The sequence below is a fragment of the Triplophysa dalaica genome, chromosome 20, assembly GCF_015846415.1.
Source record: "Triplophysa dalaica isolate WHDGS20190420 chromosome 20, ASM1584641v1, whole genome shotgun sequence".
In the NCBI taxonomy this organism is placed as follows: Eukaryota; Metazoa; Chordata; class Actinopteri; order Cypriniformes; family Nemacheilidae; genus Triplophysa; species Triplophysa dalaica.
Genome location: NC_079561.1, coordinates 7,048,557 through 7,067,609, shown reverse-complemented (window position 1 = coordinate 7,067,609; position 19,053 = coordinate 7,048,557). Strand labels below are relative to the sequence as shown.

At 36.9% G+C, this 19,053-nt stretch overlaps 2 protein-coding genes across 11 annotated transcripts; both read left to right on the top strand.

Moving 5' to 3' along the window:
* Positions 1 to 2,033: 2,033 nt before the first annotated feature.
* On the top strand, positions 2,034 to 11,355 carry zgc:154075 (uncharacterized protein LOC556929 homolog). 10 transcript variants are annotated; one of them, XM_056732747.1, is made up of 17 exons: positions 2,034 to 2,177; positions 2,405 to 2,477; positions 2,555 to 2,659; positions 2,759 to 2,843; positions 2,933 to 3,006; positions 3,219 to 3,278; positions 3,356 to 3,463; positions 3,553 to 3,609; positions 3,695 to 3,825; positions 4,092 to 4,146; positions 4,231 to 4,323; positions 4,666 to 4,800; positions 4,977 to 5,078; positions 5,165 to 5,326; positions 5,875 to 8,574; positions 10,040 to 10,154; positions 10,334 to 11,355. In XM_056732747.1, the coding sequence occupies exons 2-15, from the start codon at positions 2,475 to 2,477 to the stop codon at positions 5,998 to 6,000; spliced, it is 1,296 nt and encodes a 431-aa protein (XP_056588725.1). In that variant the 5' UTR covers positions 2,034 to 2,177; positions 2,405 to 2,474; the 3' UTR covers positions 6,001 to 8,574; positions 10,040 to 10,154; positions 10,334 to 11,355. The 10 variants fall into 10 exon arrangements, with proteins under 10 accessions (XP_056588725.1, XP_056588726.1, XP_056588724.1 ...); XM_056732748.1 differs by having other exon boundaries at positions 2,034 to 2,477; positions 5,875 to 6,826; positions 8,391 to 8,491; XM_056732746.1 differs by having other exon boundaries at positions 2,034 to 2,477; positions 5,875 to 6,826; positions 8,391 to 8,574.
* A 973-nt stretch (positions 11,356 to 12,328) lies between these two features.
* LOC130409101 (ERBB receptor feedback inhibitor 1) lies at positions 12,329 to 17,774 on the top strand. Its single transcript, XM_056732750.1, has 4 exons — positions 12,329 to 12,636; positions 14,951 to 15,105; positions 15,199 to 15,269; positions 15,746 to 17,774. The coding sequence occupies exons 2-4, from the start codon at positions 15,056 to 15,058 to the stop codon at positions 16,741 to 16,743; spliced, it is 1,119 nt and encodes a 372-aa protein (XP_056588728.1). The 5' UTR covers positions 12,329 to 12,636; positions 14,951 to 15,055; the 3' UTR covers positions 16,744 to 17,774.
* Positions 17,775 to 19,053: the final 1,279 nt, after the last annotated feature.

The window sequence follows — 19,053 nt, the reverse complement described above, 5'->3', positions numbered from 1 at the left end:
TTACTCTGAAAAAGTAATTAATTACTTGTTACTCATACATATTCGATAATGTAATTAGATTACTGTACAAATTACTCTCTTCAAAAAGTATTTTATTACTTATTACTAATTACTTTCTATATCCTATATCAACCTTGATTAGTTAAGTGATTCAAGGATAGACATGAAACGTCTCTTTTAATTCATTCAAATAAATAATGTAAAACGACATAAAGTAGTATTATTAACTGACCAAAGGATTACAAACGTGAGGATTATATTTAAGCACGGATTTTAAAGTTAGACTTTGAATTTTGATGTCAATTCCACTTCTGCACACACATATATTACACACAGCATTTAGTTTAATTACATCGGATGTTACTGTAATTAAATTACAGGGAAAAAGTAATCCCTTACTTTATTTTTCAAGGGGAAAGTAATTAAATTACAGTAACTAATTACTTAGTAACTATTTGCACCCAACACTGAGTAACAATGGATAAAAAATTAGTTTTAAAATGCATAACAGAATGTGTTATTACATGCTGCCATTTACATATTAAGATTTTGTTTAAATCTACTGTTTAAGTATTTTTTTGCTGTTTGCATTTTTTTTCCACATGTTAATCAATAACAGTTACAATTTAAACAATATTTCAAGTGTTATTTATGAGATTTGTTTTATTTCGAATCCAATCTTTCTTTTGTAAAAGGCATAAAATTGATCATACCGATTTCTATGTTAAGGATTCATAAGTTTAATATATACTGTACATTGAACCAAATACTATCATTACATCTTCGTTGATAATTTAATATACTTTATTTTTGACAAAACGCCCCATGTTGCGGTCGTGAAACACACATTTTCAGTAGTGATATTAATGTTTTGGCAGTGATCACAATATTAAAGTTTGAAAATCAGACATTTTATGTTAATACAATTTTAACTAGGCATGTTGGACATACCCAGCCAGCACATGTAGCAGAGACGCATCTGGCAGTAAATTTCTATTAGAAAACCTACAACTCACATATAATATCAATTCTCAAACTAAATACTTGTGATTTGCATAACTGTACAGAGTTTTGTTTATTTCCCCAAATAAAAAATTAAGTTTACCTTTTTCTCACTAGATACAATTTTGTCACTACCGAAACAATTATACCCAGTTATATGTTTAGGTCATGACAATTTTTGAATACTTTTGAGCCTATCTCAAAGATGCTATTCATCAAGTGCACAGTTCTGAACAGATGTACACACATAAAAACACAATTTTATGAATAACGCCCCAAAAAGTTTGCTTAATTGCAGAACAAAGATGTTTGGTAGTAGCGTTCCATAAAGTACACACAGATTTTGAGATTTTTGGAAACGTTTGCTTCAACATAATGAGACCGATCAATTAACCATGTAGCTATTAGAGAGAGGGACATGTTTCTTGATCAAAAATGTATGGGTGTGGCTAAAATCAGTCTCAACCAATAGACTAAAACATACCCTGTTTTCGGTGAAAATCAAGGACACAATTTTGACATAAAGTTTAATAATTTAAAAATAATATATATATATATATATATATATATATATATATTTAGAAACAACAATGGAAAAAATGCTGTTACAATTTTCATAAATTGAAATCTGGGGGTTTGGGTTTCGGGACACCCGTCTCCCAATTGAAAGTACCCAATAAATGATGATTTTAAATACAGCATTTTAAGCTTACTGATAGGCCTATTATAAATATTATTGTGGGTTTCGATAGATTATAGAAGGATCTTAGTAAACAACTTAATACTTGAATGCTTTTTAAATGTGTTTTTTTGCACGAATTCTGTAGACTGACTCATACTCTCTGTTCTGGGGAAAAAACGTATAATAAAAAAGCTCTGTGTCTGGCACGTCATGCATCTTGCCAACAAAACGGATTATTTTAAGTGTTGGTGCAGAATGTGCGTCTGAACTGACTGGAGGTCAAATGATCTTAATGTTCCAGTTTTGCTACTGCGTCATCCGAACGTCATCGCGCAAACGTAAACAAGGAAGTAACTGATGAGTAGCTGAGCGCTCCCGTCTAAACCGTCTTTTGTACTCTTCCTGTACATAAATATCGCAACGTATGGCATTTCTGTAATAATGCGTTCACTGGATCATTTACTTTACCAGATGAATGATCAACAAGATTGATGTAATTGCTTCTGCTAAAGCTTCGGTCCTTTCCATTTGTAGACACTATCACAATGACAAGTTGACCATAGTTGTATATTACTGTTATTCTTAAGTCTGTTTTTGTTTTGCAAAGATTCGTTTTAAACGTTTTAAGCTGCTTTCACGTTTCACTTAATGATTTACTCTGTTAACTAGTGTTCACACCATCATGACATGATTCACACTGACCTTTATATTCATGTAAAGTTAATAGAAAGCCAAAACCTATAAAGCTAAGTCCCGATCTGACAGCCTGCATTCGAAAAAGGCGTTTCGCATGGTAAGCCTTAACATGCTCTGATTTATACAGTAATATTTGTAATGTGTAAGATGTTGATGTGTGTTGTAAATCTGCAGCATTCTGCAGAGATGTCATCACCTGTTAACGTTATAGTGGTTGGAGTTGGAAACAGAGGAGAAAACTATTCCGACTATGCTATGATTTATCCTGACCGCATGCGGGTATGACTTCTACGGTTTTCATCTCATATCAGGAGAAACATTTTAAGTGTCATTTCATCATCACTAGAATAAAAACATTTTATTTTGAATTTTTTAAAGTTAGTAGGAATTGCCGACCCAAGGGATTTTGCTAGAAAGAAAATCCAGGAGCGTCACAAAGTTGCCAGTGAAAACACGTTTGATGGTATGTCCAATCCTTGCTGCCCAGATTTGTGCTTTTACATAAAAGTTTTGCATCTGTATCTTTTTAAAGTGCTTGTTTGGTTTTTGCAGATTGGCGTTGTATAGTGGAGAGAGAAAAGTTTGCAGATGCTGTTTTGATCTGCACTCCTGATCGCCTCCATAAGGTATGTGTGTCGAGAGCAAAACTGACATCATTTTTAGACATTGAACTCATTGACGTGTGTGGGAACTCATTCATTGGGTCAGTGTTCACATGATAGGAGTCAGGCAGAACAACATTGTATGCAAAGCTCTTTCCTTAACTTGGTAATGAAATATCTTGCACGACAAGTTGTCTGTTTTGGACTCACTGCCCAACTATGTTATTGTTCTTCAGGATCCTGCTGTTGCTTTAGCCAAGAAAGGCTATCATATACTGCTGGAGAAACCAATGGCTGTAAGTTTCCATATGCATCTGTGACCATGAAGCTCTATGAACACATTAATAAACATTTGTTCATAACGTGTTTATAGGTTACTGAGGACGACTGCTCAGAGATCGTAGAGACTTGCATTCAGAGTAAAGTCATGCTGACAGTGTGCCATGTCCTCAGATACGACCCTGTGATTCACAAAATTAAAGTAAAACATTTTCCTTTAAATTTGAATGAATGAGCATAATTTTTTCAAAAAAAAATGTGACATACTTATGGTTTCCGCCATGTATTCAGGTGTTAATTGACAGAGGTGTGATTGGAGATGTTATCCACATTCAGCATTTGGAACCGGTAGGATGTACTTAACTACAGATGTGTTGTAAGTGTGTGAGCTTCTTGCAGTGTTGTTTTATGTTAAGTCTGCTTTCTCTAACAGGTGGGGTTTTATCATTTTGCTCACTCATTTGTTAGAGGGAACTGGAGAAATGAAGCCGAAAGCTCTTTTGCTCTGTTAGCCAAGTCCTGCCATGATTTGGACCTCATTCATCATTGGGCTGGTGGACGAAGGTGTGCTTAACATGACGTTTGCATGTTTAGTGATGTTGAGCTGAAAAAAGAGTGTGCTTTTGTACTGTGCTGATCTTACCTAACCTATTTAGATAATATTTTGATACTTTTTGTGTGACGGATTGTTATTTTTTCACAATATCTGGACTGGAATAATTTTGAGTTTAGCGTAGGCTTATTCTGCTTTTAACAATATGTTTCTTCCGCCACAAATGATCATCAGGAATCTTTAGAATTGTTTTAATATTGAAATGTATTTTCTACAGGTGCATCAAAGTTTCGTCTTTTGGATCCCTTAGCCACTTCAGAAAAGAGAACAAGGTTGGGCTTTATGCCAAGAAGTATTAAATATAAAATTCTGCTTGTAATGTGAGCTTTTTGTTAACATTTATTCTGCTGTTTTAGCCAGCAGGAGCAGGAAATCGATGTTTAGACTGCCATGTAGAGGGTGATTGTGCATACTCTGCAAAGAAAATCTATTTGGATCGAGTGAAAAAAGTAAAAATATATCTTTTATAACAGTAATTATGCATGAGTTATTTTTCTCTGCTTTTTTAAATGTCATCATCACAATGTATACGTGACCCTCTCTGTGAAAACTCAACTAAAGTCTCATAATCTAATTATGAGATAATAGCATCAAAGTTTGATTTCAACCAATAATTCACTATGATTTTAATATTTGATATTACTTACATTATGTTAGATGCTTTTATGAACAAAACAATAAACCACAAAAATGAAACCACAAACCAAACAAGCTGGGGTTTTGCTAGCAGGATCACGTATGACATGGTTTTGTAGAGAAGTTCATCAAGTGTTATTTTAATCATAAATTAGGGGCATAATGGATGGCCAGTATCGGTGATCTGTTCCAACTCAGTTCCTGATATTGAATCTGTCACTGAAGCCCTCAGAACTGGACCTTATGGGCGCTGTGTCTATGAATGTGATAATGATGTCTGCTCAAATCAGGTTGGAATATCATCCTCTTTCTCTGCTTATTTTCAGATAATTTAATGTTTATTATAAAATAAAATGTTTTATATAAATAAAATGTTTCCTTTGGTTTAGACCTATAAATGTAGACGTGTGTATCATAAACAAAGAATATAAGGTGCAAAGTAAGTATTAATGGCCCTTTATTCCAGGTGGTAAACATGGAATTTGAAGGAGGCCTGACTGCTGCTTTAACTATGGTTGCATTTACAGAAGAAATTTGTAAACGCAGAACCAGCATTCATGGTAGTAAGGTGAGTATCATTTTTTAAAATGTCAGCACTTCATTATGAGTATAATCATGCTAAACATCTGTGGTATTTTTTGATCCTCACACAAGGGGGAACTGACATATGATGGACATGAGATCAAAGTGTTTGACTTCCTCACATCTAAGACAACAAAGCAAACAGCGGATATGAATGTTCCAGGCAACTTTAGCAAAGGGGGTCATGGGTCTGCAGATTATCACCTGATCGATTCCTTTATTGCAGCTGTGATGGTAAGATTTACCCACATTTTCTTTTAAGTCAGTGTCCTTTTTAATTTCATAAATCATTTCAGCATGTTGTCATTTAACTGTTTTAATTGTCATAGTTAAAAATACTTTATTCTCAGTATCAGAACACAGATCTATGGCAATGTGATTCATCTTTATATTAAGATAAATTAAATGTTTGGTTCTAAAATGAGATTACTCTATTTATTTTTTAAATCATGTTTTTTATTGTGCATTTCCAAAATAATATCAATCAAACTGCAGATGGTTTGTTTTGATATAAGTCAAAATAACCAGAAAAATACAGCTAATATCACAATAAAACACAATAAAGCATGATAACTTAATAAAAAAAACATGATTTTGGAAAGAAATTGAAAACAGAGTCTTAATTTGGAACCAAACTCTTCAAATACACATATATGTAGTTTCTACCTTATTGCATACATTTCAAAGTCATTTCATTTGCCATTTCATTTTCTATTCTTCATAATTTTTGTAATTTGTTAACTCCTAATGTTTAAATATTAATGTTTAATTCATCAATATAGAATAAAGACCCGGCTCTGATTCGATCCGGTCCTGAGGAGACATTAGCAAGTCATAAACTTGTGTTTGCGGCTGAACGTGCTCGACTGGAGAACAGAGTTGTGTTCTGTGATGAGCAGAAGAGCTAATGAATGGATAAGATGTTTACACTTCACTCCTAAATCACACTCACTTTGTTGCAAACATTATTTTGTTAACGTACTGTATGTGACTTGTAATCTCTTGTCAGTTTTTCAGTGATTTGAAAAATGGACCAAATGTAAACTAAATCAGTTAATACGTTTTTAATAACATTTCCTGTTTTGAACCATGAACATCCTTGATGTGGCCTATAAAAGCAATAACAAAGCCTGTTTCATATTTCAGTTACAAGGCTATTAATCATGAGAGCACTGATAAAAATGAAGGAAGCTTATATAGTTACAATAGATGTTATCATCACATTTTAATAGTTTTTAGCTGGCGTTCAAATGTTGATGTAAAGATGCACTTTACAGAATAATAGAAAAGTAAAATACATTTTGATGAACAAAAATTATCTAAATGTTTCTCTTCATTTGCATAGGAAATAAAAATGTCTAAATAAAAGGACTAAAGGGAGAAAATTAAACTCCTTCTGTCCTGCCGGTTATGAAATCCATTGTAACTGTAATTTTGTTAACGTCCTGTAGATGGCAGAGTTAGCACCAAAAACAACAAAGTCTGTTTGCTGTAGAGATCATTGAAAGCTTTTCAAACAATTTCCCCAAAGATACAGATGAAAGAAGTCAACAGAAAAGGGATTTTTGACAGGACTGTGAGTTTAGTGTCACAGTCATGACGTCATATTGAAGTCACAACATTGCAGTCTGTCCACACAGTTCCCAACTGTCTGTTTACAGCCTCTGTGGGCTGGTTATCTCAGTGGAACAGATTACAAAACAATTACACATAACACACATCAGACATCCATGGGTAAGAAATTCCACTTACTATACAAAAAAATTGTATAACTGTCTGTTTCATATATTTTGTTTAGAATCATAAAATAATATCTATACACACAGATTTTTTTAAACAAAGTTTCACGATATGTGTTTTGTTTGGAGATTGGTGTACTTGTTTTTTTATGGCTTTTCTTCTGTTACAGTCCTTTTATGTTTCTTGAGAGCCATGACACCTCTGCAAGCATTTTGATCAATTAATTGACTCACATGTTAAATTAACGCTGTCTTCTTGACGTAACGTTTATAATACAGGATTAGCCACATTGTGCCACTCTGTTCACTGGCCACTTTACAACTTGCATAGTTTTGTTATGACTTTGAAGGTGGGTACACACATGAACTCACTGAATGAGTAATGAATCAGATGACGGCTTAGCTCCCACCTTTATCATGAGCATTATAAAGATGGATTTGATTATTTGTATAATTGCCAAAGAGCCCACAGAAACCAATCTGAATGGCCAAGACCAAATGGTTTCCAAAATCAGGATGTATCATCGTGAGCTCAGCTAGAGAACCTTGTGGTTCATCAAACACAGCTGTTGACTCATACAAAAGAAGAATTTTTGGAAAAGCAGATTTTTTTAGATCGGATTCTTGATGAGTTGGTTATACATGCATGCATCGTTTGTATTGAGTTATGTGACATTGCAAAATCAAAGCATAGTTTTGTTGCAGGTCGTTTTATTATCTTGCCGTTTATTATGGCAGTTTTACAGATATTAAAAAAAATCTGGAAGGTTTGTGAAACTATGTTCATTCAATTGTTTATGTGCGTCGAGAGGATGGAATCAGCAAAAAGCAGGGCCAGGAATTCGAGTTACTGTTAAACATGACTCTGATTTGGTGAGTCACAGGATGTAGCTTGTGAGGTGAGTGGAGGCAGTCGCCTCCCCGGATCCCAAAACAAGTTCCTGGCTGGGACCTCAGAGGAAACTAGTTGGACTAAACAGAAAGACTGCTTCCGTATTTATAGGCGGATACAGTCAGTTCCACACATGAGTATTCACTCCCTTACCTCTTATCTCTTCTGGCCTTAAAAAGCATAAACATACTTAGAAAATAAATGTGATTAAAATTATTCCGATAATTTTTGTCATCTTAAAGTCATACAGAGGAAAAGTGCTTCCGTGACATCAATGTTGTTGATTTTTGTTTGTGATAAAGTCAGTGAAAATTATTATCATTTCACAAAATGTTTAAAAATTCTTTCAGAACATTGATTTTTAGTTTCCTTTGTTTCTCATTTTGCATGCTCAGGAGCATTAAAGCTTACCTGCTAAAGCTGTGAAACTATAAAGGATACAAATATAAAGGATGGTCATTTAATGCCCTCTAAATCATCACATTTCGCGATTAAAAATCTTACTGTGACACTATTGTAATTAAAACTTATTAATTATAATGTTTAAAAAACGTGTCCTTTTCTGTAAACACAACACATGCAAGTAAATGAATTACTTTAAATGATCCTAGTTATCTTTTGCTTTCTTATTCCTCTATATCTGCCTCTTTTGTATTCCTCTCTGGAGATCTGATTCTCTGGAGCTCAGCCTAAAGAAAAAAGCACTTTTTGAGAAGATTAATGTGCTGGCCTTTTCTTCACAATGCACTGCGGAAGGCACCCCTCTGGGTGAGTAAACCTCATGCCCCTTCTGTTGCCTGGATCCATGGGCAATTGAGTGACCCGTCCTGCCTTATCCCAGGCAAACAAAAGTAATTACCTCTTTCTTTTCGACGTTTCAGCCTAAATGCTCTTTCATAGTTTCTGTTATAAATGAAATCATTAGTTTTTTGTCCTCAAATCATTTGCTCCTTCCTAGCACACTTATTCAATTAAATGACTCTCTTTGTCTCAGTTCCGTCAGCATCCTGGGAAAGTGTGCGTGACTTGAGAATGGATGGCCTTGTATTTGTGTGACTGGAGCTCAGTGTTTGTGTGTGGGTATGTGTGTGGGTGTGTGTGTGTGTGTGTGTCCCAAACTCCTTTGGAGTGTTGCTTTTACATGGCCATTGTGATTTTATAGCGTAAAATATTTGAATGAACGGAGGAAACCAATAAGTGCCTTTTTGTTATCTATATAACAGCTGCTTGGTATAAAAATAAACATCTATACTTCCATTCGCTCTTTGGTCCTGCTTGTCATGATTGATATTGTAGCATTTACTATCACTGCAGCTGCCTCCCTACTCAAGGTCACATCTGAGTGACTCAGATACGTCGGAAATGAATCCTCCCCTAATAAAACTGCTTATTCATGAAAGCAAATCATTATCAACCTACATGCAACCCACAATGTCATTAAAAACAGTTTGTTTAATGTGACTGGACAGATTTATATATTATTTAGTTTTTTATTCTGGTCAAAAATTGATTTGTTTCTAGAACATCTCAACCTTCTTTCACAGAAATGCAAACAGGACTTTGAGCTTTTGGGTTGTTTGTCTTACAACACATTTGAGTGTGGTGCTGTTTTGATTTACTAAAAGCACATAAGGGCAAACTAATTTGACCTGTCCTGATTTTATTTTAAAGCATGTGAGTTTCAGATTGTCTTTAGAGTTAAACAGAGCCTTTGAATTGATCTCCTCTACAGTGCTGACAGTGCGCCAAGAACCTTTTATGCTAAAGATACCAGAAGCAAACCTTCAAAAACGATTTAAAATATATACAATTTTATGTAATACTTTAATTATTTGCCATGTAAGAATAAAAACAACACAAAGAACTTTGAAATCCCTATATATTACTATTCTTTTTATATACATTAGTATATGAGTTGAGTAAGGAGTCTTTACAATAACCATATTCTTTAAATGGCATTCTCGAATTTCTTATCCATTTTAGGTCTTTTTTATAGATTCTTTACACGTGTGTGTGTGTACGTGAGCAGATATTTAGTAGTACAGTGGTGCCATGGAGTGACGGGCATCCAGTGTCTTTGCATGACTCCGCCTTCCTGAAGCTTATTGGTGTGCTCGGTTACAAAGAGTCTTACTCATAAGAAAAAATGCAGTGGGTGATCTGAGCCGCTGCGGCCTATTAAAACAACAAGACAAAAAGCTACTCAACAGCCCATTCAGGTTCAGCCACCTATACTAACTCAGGTCTATCAAGTAAAAAAGGGAAAAATATGCTTACCTTCTTTCTTTCTTTCTTTCTTTCTTTCTTTTGAAACAGATAGATGGTGACATCCTGGCAAGCAAACAATGTAATTTATAATCTTATAAATTAATGAATAAAAAAGAAGTTGCATTTCTAATACCCGGCAAATCAAACTAAAGTGTATATGCAGGTAAGGGGTTAAATTAAAACACCTGATGTTTACTTTCAATCCGATTCATTTGTTTATTTAAATATGATTTTTATGCACAGGAAATTTAGAAAAACATATGTTGCATAAGTGAACGTTTTTGAACACATGCATACTGTTCAATAATGTCATTTCCATTCAGTTGTTTTCTGTTGATCCAGCTTTGCCCCAGAGATAAAGAATGTCTCCAGAGCACAAAATCCGGCTGTAGGAAATGCTTATGGTCACCTGGATGTTCTTTTCCCCTTTGCCATGCAAAATATTCTCCAGCTGCCATCACTCATGCATCAGAGAACTCAGCCAGAACATCTGGAACATAAACTAAAAAGAAGCATGTATGTTGAGGGGAACACTCTGTGAATTGACAAAACATGCATGGAGAGCAGTCCTTGTTAAACTTTCGCCTTGAAGTTTATTGCACGTAATTCCTCCATTGCCTCTGATAGACCTGTACATTTTATTTATGATTAAATGTTTATGCTCCGCTTCAGACAACATAACAGGTTAATTTGGATCAATTTTGTACATCAAGACATAATATTTAAATATTTCTTTCCTGGAGAAATCATTAGTGGTTTTTAGATAAAGTCATGCACTGTGCTCGCCTACCTGGGAGCACTTCGTTTTGACCACACACCCACAGCTGATTCTCCGAAAGGACCGATATTCAAGATATGGTGTTTCTGAAGGCTGATTTTAGGGTTGATATGAGGCCCACGGGGTGCCTATTGTTCATGGTTTTCACAGGAAGTTGGTTAAGTCACAAAGACCAAGAGGTTCACGTGGGATACTGCTAGAAGAGTTATATGAGACTGGAGTTACATTATATGGTCTTTATATGTACTACCACAAGATTGTAGGTTACTGTAGGTCGATTTTCAGTTACTGTATGTTCAGATCATGACTCATAACCCATTTACTTCGATCATTGATTGTACAGTTCAGTCCTTCCTCATCAATAAAACAATTTTATTTCCTGATTAGGAATGTAAGCAATTTTACGATCACACCTGTCAAACATTTTCAAGATAAAGTTCAATGATATTCAAGTTTATTTCCATATCTTGTGATTCACCTAAAAAAAACCCACATTGAATGCACAGTAAAATAATTGCTTTCGTTTCTTAGTGTTAGTTTTCTTACTGTTGCATATTTGTTACCCATTAAAGGCTGTGATAGTGTTGGGCTACAAATACGCTAAACTATTTTAACTATTATGTTTTTTATTCTTTTTTGGTTAAAAAAAATGTAGCATAAGTAATCATGGCCTATTTTTCACACTTGCAACATTTCTTTGCGGATGAAAGTGATGAAAATGTAAAAGAACCTTTGCTCTTTAAAACTTCTATTTCAAACATGCTTTTTCATTTGTTTTATTTATTGTTTTATCATTATTTCTGTAGCTAAATATATTTTAAAATTTTAAGGCAAAGATTAACCAGTGATGTTATATCAAGCATAAGAAAAAGGAACTGTAACCACTTGTTTCTCTGACTGAAGCTGATATAGGTCTGCTTTGATATAATATATCCGTGGAGGCTGTTCACTTGGGACGCATGGTACCAGCAGCTGTGTGGGACCAGGGACAGGAAATGAATTGACCCTCTCTTAGGGAGTTCAGTCCCACTGTGGCTTTCAACCTCTTTCAACAATCATCACAGGCTTTATGGACACAAGCAGTACAGCACATCAAGTTCATGATAAAGGGGGTTGTTTTCCAACATGATTTATACTTCAAACATTCTTCTGCTACGTTAGATTGAAGTATTTCTTAGCAATGTGATGTAATTATGTTCTCCATGCAATATTTGTCATGGTGCACGTAGACCTTTAAAGATTCTCATGATTCAAATGCATGTCTAATGTTTCATGCTTATCATTAGGTTATGTAAAGACTTTTTATGACAGTAATCACGGAGATGTTTTAATATAACTGTAATTTAGCCTCGCCTGCGTTCTAGAGCAGTGATTCAAGACCACACACTTCATGTGGAAGACAGACGCAACCAGCGGAAACGCGCAACTTCCACGGAACCACCCTCGCACGCCCACTCTCCACGCCCACATGCTTTGACAGATCTGCGTGTACCTTAACCGATTCCCTTGAAACGTTTGAAATAGGTTATTCAAAGAAACGTCTTCACAGTTGTTTGGTTTGAAGAACAATTTCACACTTCCGATAGCAAAGCGCGATTTATTTCTATAACAAACGATGCCGTAAAGTCCCACTAAACGGTACCTTTAAGGCGGTAGGCGGGGCTTGCAGGATGACGTAGAGGCTCACATAAATAGTTTCCAGCTCGCGCAGCTTTCCATGATGAAAGCGGCAAGTTGCGCGGCAGAATCGTCTCTCACACGTGTGTTTTGTTTGATTTTGGGAGCGATACGGTGGGATTACTCGTCCCCTTGTACACTGGATATAAGAAAGACACAAGAAACAGACCACTTAAGAATTACCTCACTAGTAAGTACACTTCAATGTTGTGTATGAGTTTTGGCGCGTTCAGAGACGTTTGTCAACATATTGTGAAGAACAATTTTAGCTTGTTCAGACGAGCTTGTTCTTTGGACTGGAATAAAGTTGAGACGAGTCGCACCCGAGTCAGACGCAGCATAAAGGGTTTGTCAGTGGGTGTGTGTCGGAGTAGATGTTGACAACCTGTCCGCATATCGGAGCGATCTTGTGCTTTTCGTACACGTCCCACGTCACTCCTGGGATCTGTTTACAACACCACCGACAGCGTGAATGAGTACGACCAGTTCTTTTGTAGTAGTCTAGTTTATCATTTACCACCAGATGTCTGACGACATGCACGTATTATACAGTGAATTAGCTTCAGTTTGTCAAACATGATTTAGCTAACAACCGATTTTCTGCATACGTTTATACGATTTATCTTTATTTCCTACAGCAGCAGATTACGTAGAAATATAAAGAAAATAGCTTCATTGTCACACACGAAAATCATATCGTAATTGGCGTTACACATAAACCGAGATAAATATATGTGTGTTGTGTATAGATCTTATGAAATCACCATGATTTACAACGATGCTATTAACTATATCACACATTGATAATTTAGTATGTGTTTGTAGCAAAACTGCGGCAATAAAATGCTAATCGATCCGTCACGTACCGTACGCGCTTTCACTTTAATGAAACCATTAGTAATGTTGCTAAAGGAAAGGACTTACATTTAAAATGAATTCTCATAGTCCGTCAGTGTGTATTTTCAGACGGGATTGCATTTGTGTAATTTTGCTGGATTTGGGACGGTCATGTGCTCCGGATGCGTGTTTATAGGATTAATTTGTATAGCATTACGTATTTAATAAAGGGAAGGATTTAATTAACGTGACTACAACGTCCTATCATTTGGCATAGTGTAGGCGCAGTTCAACTCAACAGTGGGTGTGTGTCCATTTTAGCTCTTCTCCCAGCCGCTGGATGACGTTTTACCTTACACCTCTTTCATGCCTTATGGCAGGGCTTTAACCTCACGGATAAGAGCTTCCCGATGCTGTAAAGCAAAAGCACAAGCGACTATTTATGCTTTAACGCAGCATCTGCATGTAGGTTCTTACTTGGAGAATTGACGATTGTTACTTTCTGCCTTTCACGGTTCTGACTGAGGCACAACATGTGATGTGTTGCATAATGGAGGCTGCATGGGTATTTCATTGATTATATTTTGACTTGTGCCCAGCATTCCAGCACATTTCTCACTGAATGGTTTTGTTTTCTAACACAGATGCCCTATTGTGTTTGGGTGTAATAGAACTGAAGTTGCATCACCGAAGCCTCAGCTCAGCTGTTTGTTATATCAGCTTGCCCATATTTTACAATGTATACAACCGTACATATATACTTTTAAAATTATTTAAAGATGTACACATGTTACTTTTAATACAAATATTTTTGGAAGCATGATTTTTAGTTAGCCTTAAACGTCTAAGGGGTTTTCAATATTTATTGGCTATTTATGAGACAAAACAAGAATTACAAACAAAAAAATCAAACTATTTCTATGTTTTAGAACGAATATACATTTTTCTAGTCATGACAAGTGCTAGAATAATTTATAAGGGGAAATATGCATCGATATACAATTAACCCCATTAACCTTCATTGTACGGACAGAAAAACACTGAGAAATTTCTCATAATATCTTTTGTGTTTCACAGATGCAATAATTATTTACAGGTTTTGAATGGCTCGAGGGTGAATAATTGAAAAAATATGATTTTGGGTAGGGCTGATTAAGATTAATCGCGATTAATCACATCAAGAATACACGTTTTTGTTTACATAATATATCCTTAATGTGCTTACCTGTGGCTCAGTGGTTCGAGCTTGGTGCTAGCAACGCCAAAGTCATGGGTTTGATCCCAGGGGATTGCACATACTCAGAAACAATGTATAGTATAATGCAATGTTAATCGCTTTGGATAAAAGCATCTGCCAAATAAATAAACCGACATGTAAATATGTCTGTGTACTGTGCACTGCATATTTATGTTGTATTTATAAAAGGAAAGACATGCACGTATATATTAATATTTATATTAAAAAATATATACATTTTACTTGTGTGTTCATAATGTAAATGCAAACTTTTATTATGGATGTGATTGTTTGACAGCCCTATTTTTGGGTAACTTGTCTCTTTAAAGTAGAGAAAGATCCAGTGTTGAACTGAATGGACAGGTTTTGTCAGTTCAATTAAGGATAACTTTTACCTTTACCTGAATGTAACTCTGTTCTCTCCCTACAGATACTGTAACTGCTGTAATAGAGTATATAAGGCCTGTTTTGCTTACTGATGGGAAAATTATGAGTTCTGCCGATTTGAGAACTGTCCTCCACTCTCTTCAATGGTATGGCCTCTGCCCAAACATACTGGGATCAACACCATGACACCATGGACCGGTAAGTGTGAATTTTGTGTTATGACAATGAGTCTCTATGAACCTATCTAGTCACCGCAAGATTTGAACAGCCTTCCTATGTTGTGTTTTGCAGACTGTGTTTTGAGTCCATGGATCACAGCTTGAGAATGTATCAGCAAGGCTCTACTGCCGTGGGCTTTGAAAGTAAGTTGCTACTTGATGTTCAATCCTATCAGCGCCTTAATATTGCGTATCACAGTCTAGTTACCCTCTGCTCTTGGAGCATGTGTACGCATGTATCCCAGGAAGCGGAGAAGGTTATAGGAAGTTGTAAGATTGTTATTTGCTCTGCTGATAAACAAGTCCTTTGATAAACCCCTTGTTGTGGCTGACACTATCTTGGGAGATAAAGCCGTTGCAAAATTACTCCCATTAGGGTGCAGCTGGAATGATGTTTATGGCTCGGTTGGTTTACGTGGGCATTACAGAACAGTATACTGTTACTGTAGCTCAACTGGTAGATCGTGGCACTATAGACACCATATGTCATGGGTTTGATACCTAGCAGCGAATGCACAAGCTCATAGATGAATGTAGTCTTCAAATATAAGTGTCTGCCAAATGCGTCAATATACAATGGCCTGAATTCTCATTTATGTTCTCTCTCTGTATTTTGATAGGAAGGATGTCTGGCTCGTGCTCTCCTCCGTGTTTGTCTCCCAAGACATCAAATCCTACACAGCTCTTGTTTTCCTCCCGCTCCCACCCACCTGCGCGAGACCAGGTTGTTCCATCATTAGAGAAACTTTCTGTTTACGAGCACATACCCCCTTGTTCACTCAGGAGAAACACCAAACCCCTCCCTCCCCTCCCAGACATGGATGACCTGTCCACTGATGAAGCAGACGACAGCGAGGTAGAGTTTTTCTCCAGCACCTCTGAAAACCAGTGTCTGGTGCCCGCGCGCTACTCTAAAACCTCATCCTTCCAGTACGGCTTCCCGGGCAGGCGAAGTTTCCGGGGAAACGGTCAGGTTAACTTTGCTTATTACGAAGGGATACAAGAACAACAGAAAGTGGAGCAGACAGTAACGGAAGACCGAGACGGACCGCATGAAAGACCTCCGTGCAGGCTTCACCGCTCCCATTCTGGACCTGCTAGATCCTTTAAGGCTGGCAACTTCAGGCACCACACGCCCCAGAACCACCCACATGAGAAACCCGAAGTCCCGCCTCGCATTCCGATCCGTCCTCGCCCTGGGGAGCGCACGGGTGGCGGACAACCATCAGCTGATGACGATGATGCAGACAAACCCCCTGAAGTTCCACCCAGGGAGCCCATCCCTCAAGTCATACCACGTGCCATCAGTCCAAAATGTCTCCCCATTTATGTCAATGGTGTAATGCCTCCGACTCAGAGCTTCGCTCCATATCCCGAGTACGTCAGCAAGGCTCAACCAAAGCCGAGCTGTGAGGGTCTGACAGCTCCCCGTACCCCCTGCATACTGCCTATCATTGAGGATGGGAAAAAAGTTAGCAATACCCATTACTTCCTCCTTCCCCATCGACCCGGATACTTGGACAAGTTGGAAAGGTTGGAAAGGAGTCCGACTCCGCTCGTAATGGATATAAGCCAAAGTGGAACAGTTAGAATTGAAAAAGAAGGATATAGAAGCTAGATTAAAATATTGTTGGACTTTTGAATGAATTCTTGCAGTGTTTCACTTAACTGGCCTTTTTGGCAATTGAACAGTGTGTTCTTGGACTCGACACACACACACACACACACAAAAAAACTACAAAGGATTGATAGTTTACCACTGCAGGGCAGCTCTGTTGGATGTGTCATTTATGGAGGATTTGGCACTTTGTGTGTGTGTGTGTTTTTATTACATTTGAGTGTGCAGTATCCATTTATGAAGGAATGGGATACTCCGTTACACTCTTAACACTGTTGGGTACCCTGAGTATAAGCTGGTCTTATTGTGAATTAAAAAGCTGTCCCTATTAAGACTATGCACACAAATGACATGATTCTTGAAAAAGTTGTAGCAATAGCATTGATCAAACATAAAAAAGCGCACTAGACAAGATTGGATAGATTTTGATTTTTAGACGTTTTTAGTGAGGTTTGTTAATCACATCTTGTCTTTGATATCTTTGTCCTTTGCTGCTTTTTTTGACCTCTCAGATGTGACAAAATATAATTTTAATTGAACAGAAGTGATACTTTATGTTTGCTAAGAGCAATATAATTTTCGAAGTTGCGTCTGTTACAGGGGCAGTATAGCCACTGCTCCATCTGGAGTCCAGAACGCTGGACATAAATGAGTTGATGAATGGTATTTTACTGTATATTTATACTTGTTCACCATGAAGTTGTTTTACTGAAGAAGAGATTATGAAAGGAGGTTAGAAAGGCCATGTTGTTCCTGACCTTGTGTTTTTTTGTTTCTCACCAAATGTCCTTTTAGTCTTTTGACCTTTTTAGGATCTTACAATTATCAAACCAATAACTGTTTACATTTTATTATTATTATCATTATTATTATTATTATTATTGTCCAACAGATTTACATTTGTTTTCTGTGATGCTTATTGTTAACTGACCTTTGTCTCGAACACAGAGGAAACATTTCTAAAATGTACAGTATTGGTGTAGTTTTTGACACCATCTATCTATTTAAATAAATAAAGTAACTTATTTATACATGCATTGTTTCCTTCTTAAGGCATGGTGAATTCACATGTGCAATGTATTTTAAGTTTTTTGATTATGGCAAGCGTTCAAATAAGGGCCATTGTATGAAATTTAGCAGCATCTAGCAGGTGAGGTTACAACCAACGGCTCCAGGGGTGGATAAGGTGGTCAGGGGCTCCTAGTCTGCTCTTTGGGTGAGGCCCCCCTTAGGTGGCTTTCCGGTGCCTTTCATGCTTGCAGTTTAGTTCGGAACGGGGCACGGTTTGCATGAAAAATGGCTAATGTAAAAGCTGTAAAGCAGTGCTTCAGCTGATTACAATGCATTTACTTCAATAAAACACATGTAAGAGAAGATACAATTGTTATTTACCTTGGATTTGAGCAAGAGTGAGCCTGACGGTTTTTCGAGTGGAATCAGAGCGGCAAATGAATGGCACATGTATGTACGAAAAATTTCTACAATTTAAACGTCGAAAAAAAAAGATGCAATCTATCTAAAAGCAAATGCTCACCCAGACCTGCCTGAAACGCCTCGTGCAACCACACCCCCACAAATCTATGTCAGTTTGTGGTATGATTTGACAAAGACCGCCCAAATGTATATGCAAGTTAGGTGGGTCTACCTATCATTACTATTGGTTTGGATCCCACTGCAGTTGTTATAACCGCAGCCCCGATGTTAGCCAATGCAAGCTACTAATCCTCCTGTTGCTGTCATAGTCACGTTGTTCTTTTAACCTTTGTATTTTACATTTTTGTGCTCCACTTTTGTACCTTCTTCAGACATATTGCCGCTATACCGTTTAGCAATAGCAGTGACGTAAATGAAAACTATTGATATGGTTTCACCAGCAGCTGATTGGACAGATGTGACCCAAATGTCACATCTATCCATTAACTGGCTTATTTTTTTGTTATATTTCTTATGGGTCACTGAGGGTCTATTTTTTGTTCGAGTTGAAGTAAATTTAAAATAAAGAATCTGGCCAATCAGAGGCCCCTAAACCGATGGGGCCCTACGCTGCAGCCTGGGCAAGCCTGTATGTTAATCCGCGCCTGAACGGCTCACTCCACCCCACCCTTCTAAGGTGGCTGACACAGAACTAAAATGTCATCACGATTTTGCTTCTTTTGGTGAAAGAAATAACGTATTTATGAAACTCGCTCTATAGAACAGTTTGTCTGTTTAGGGCTACTGTAGAAAAAACACAGCGAATTCCAGGGGACCCTCGGTGTACGTAGATAGAAATAGCTCATTCTAAGGAAATAGAGATGGCTAATTTCAGGT

Coding starts and splice junctions, on each gene's coding strand:
- zgc:154075 (XM_056732747.1), top strand. Junction 2,660..2,758: donor TTTATCCTGACCGCATGCGG/GTATGACTTCTA, acceptor AATTTTTTAAAG/TTAGTAGGAATTGCCGACCC. Junction 3,007..3,218: donor CTCCTGATCGCCTCCATAAG/GTATGTGTGTCG, acceptor ATTGTTCTTCAG/GATCCTGCTGTTGCTTTAGC.
- LOC130409101 (XM_056732750.1), top strand. CDS start 15,056: ATGGCCTCTGCCCAAACATACTGGGATCAACACCATGACACCATGGAC. Junction 15,106..15,198: donor CACCATGACACCATGGACCG/GTAAGTGTGAAT, acceptor TGTGTTTTGCAG/ACTGTGTTTTGAGTCCATGG. Junction 15,270..15,745: donor TACTGCCGTGGGCTTTGAAA/GTAAGTTGCTAC, acceptor GTATTTTGATAG/GAAGGATGTCTGGCTCGTGC.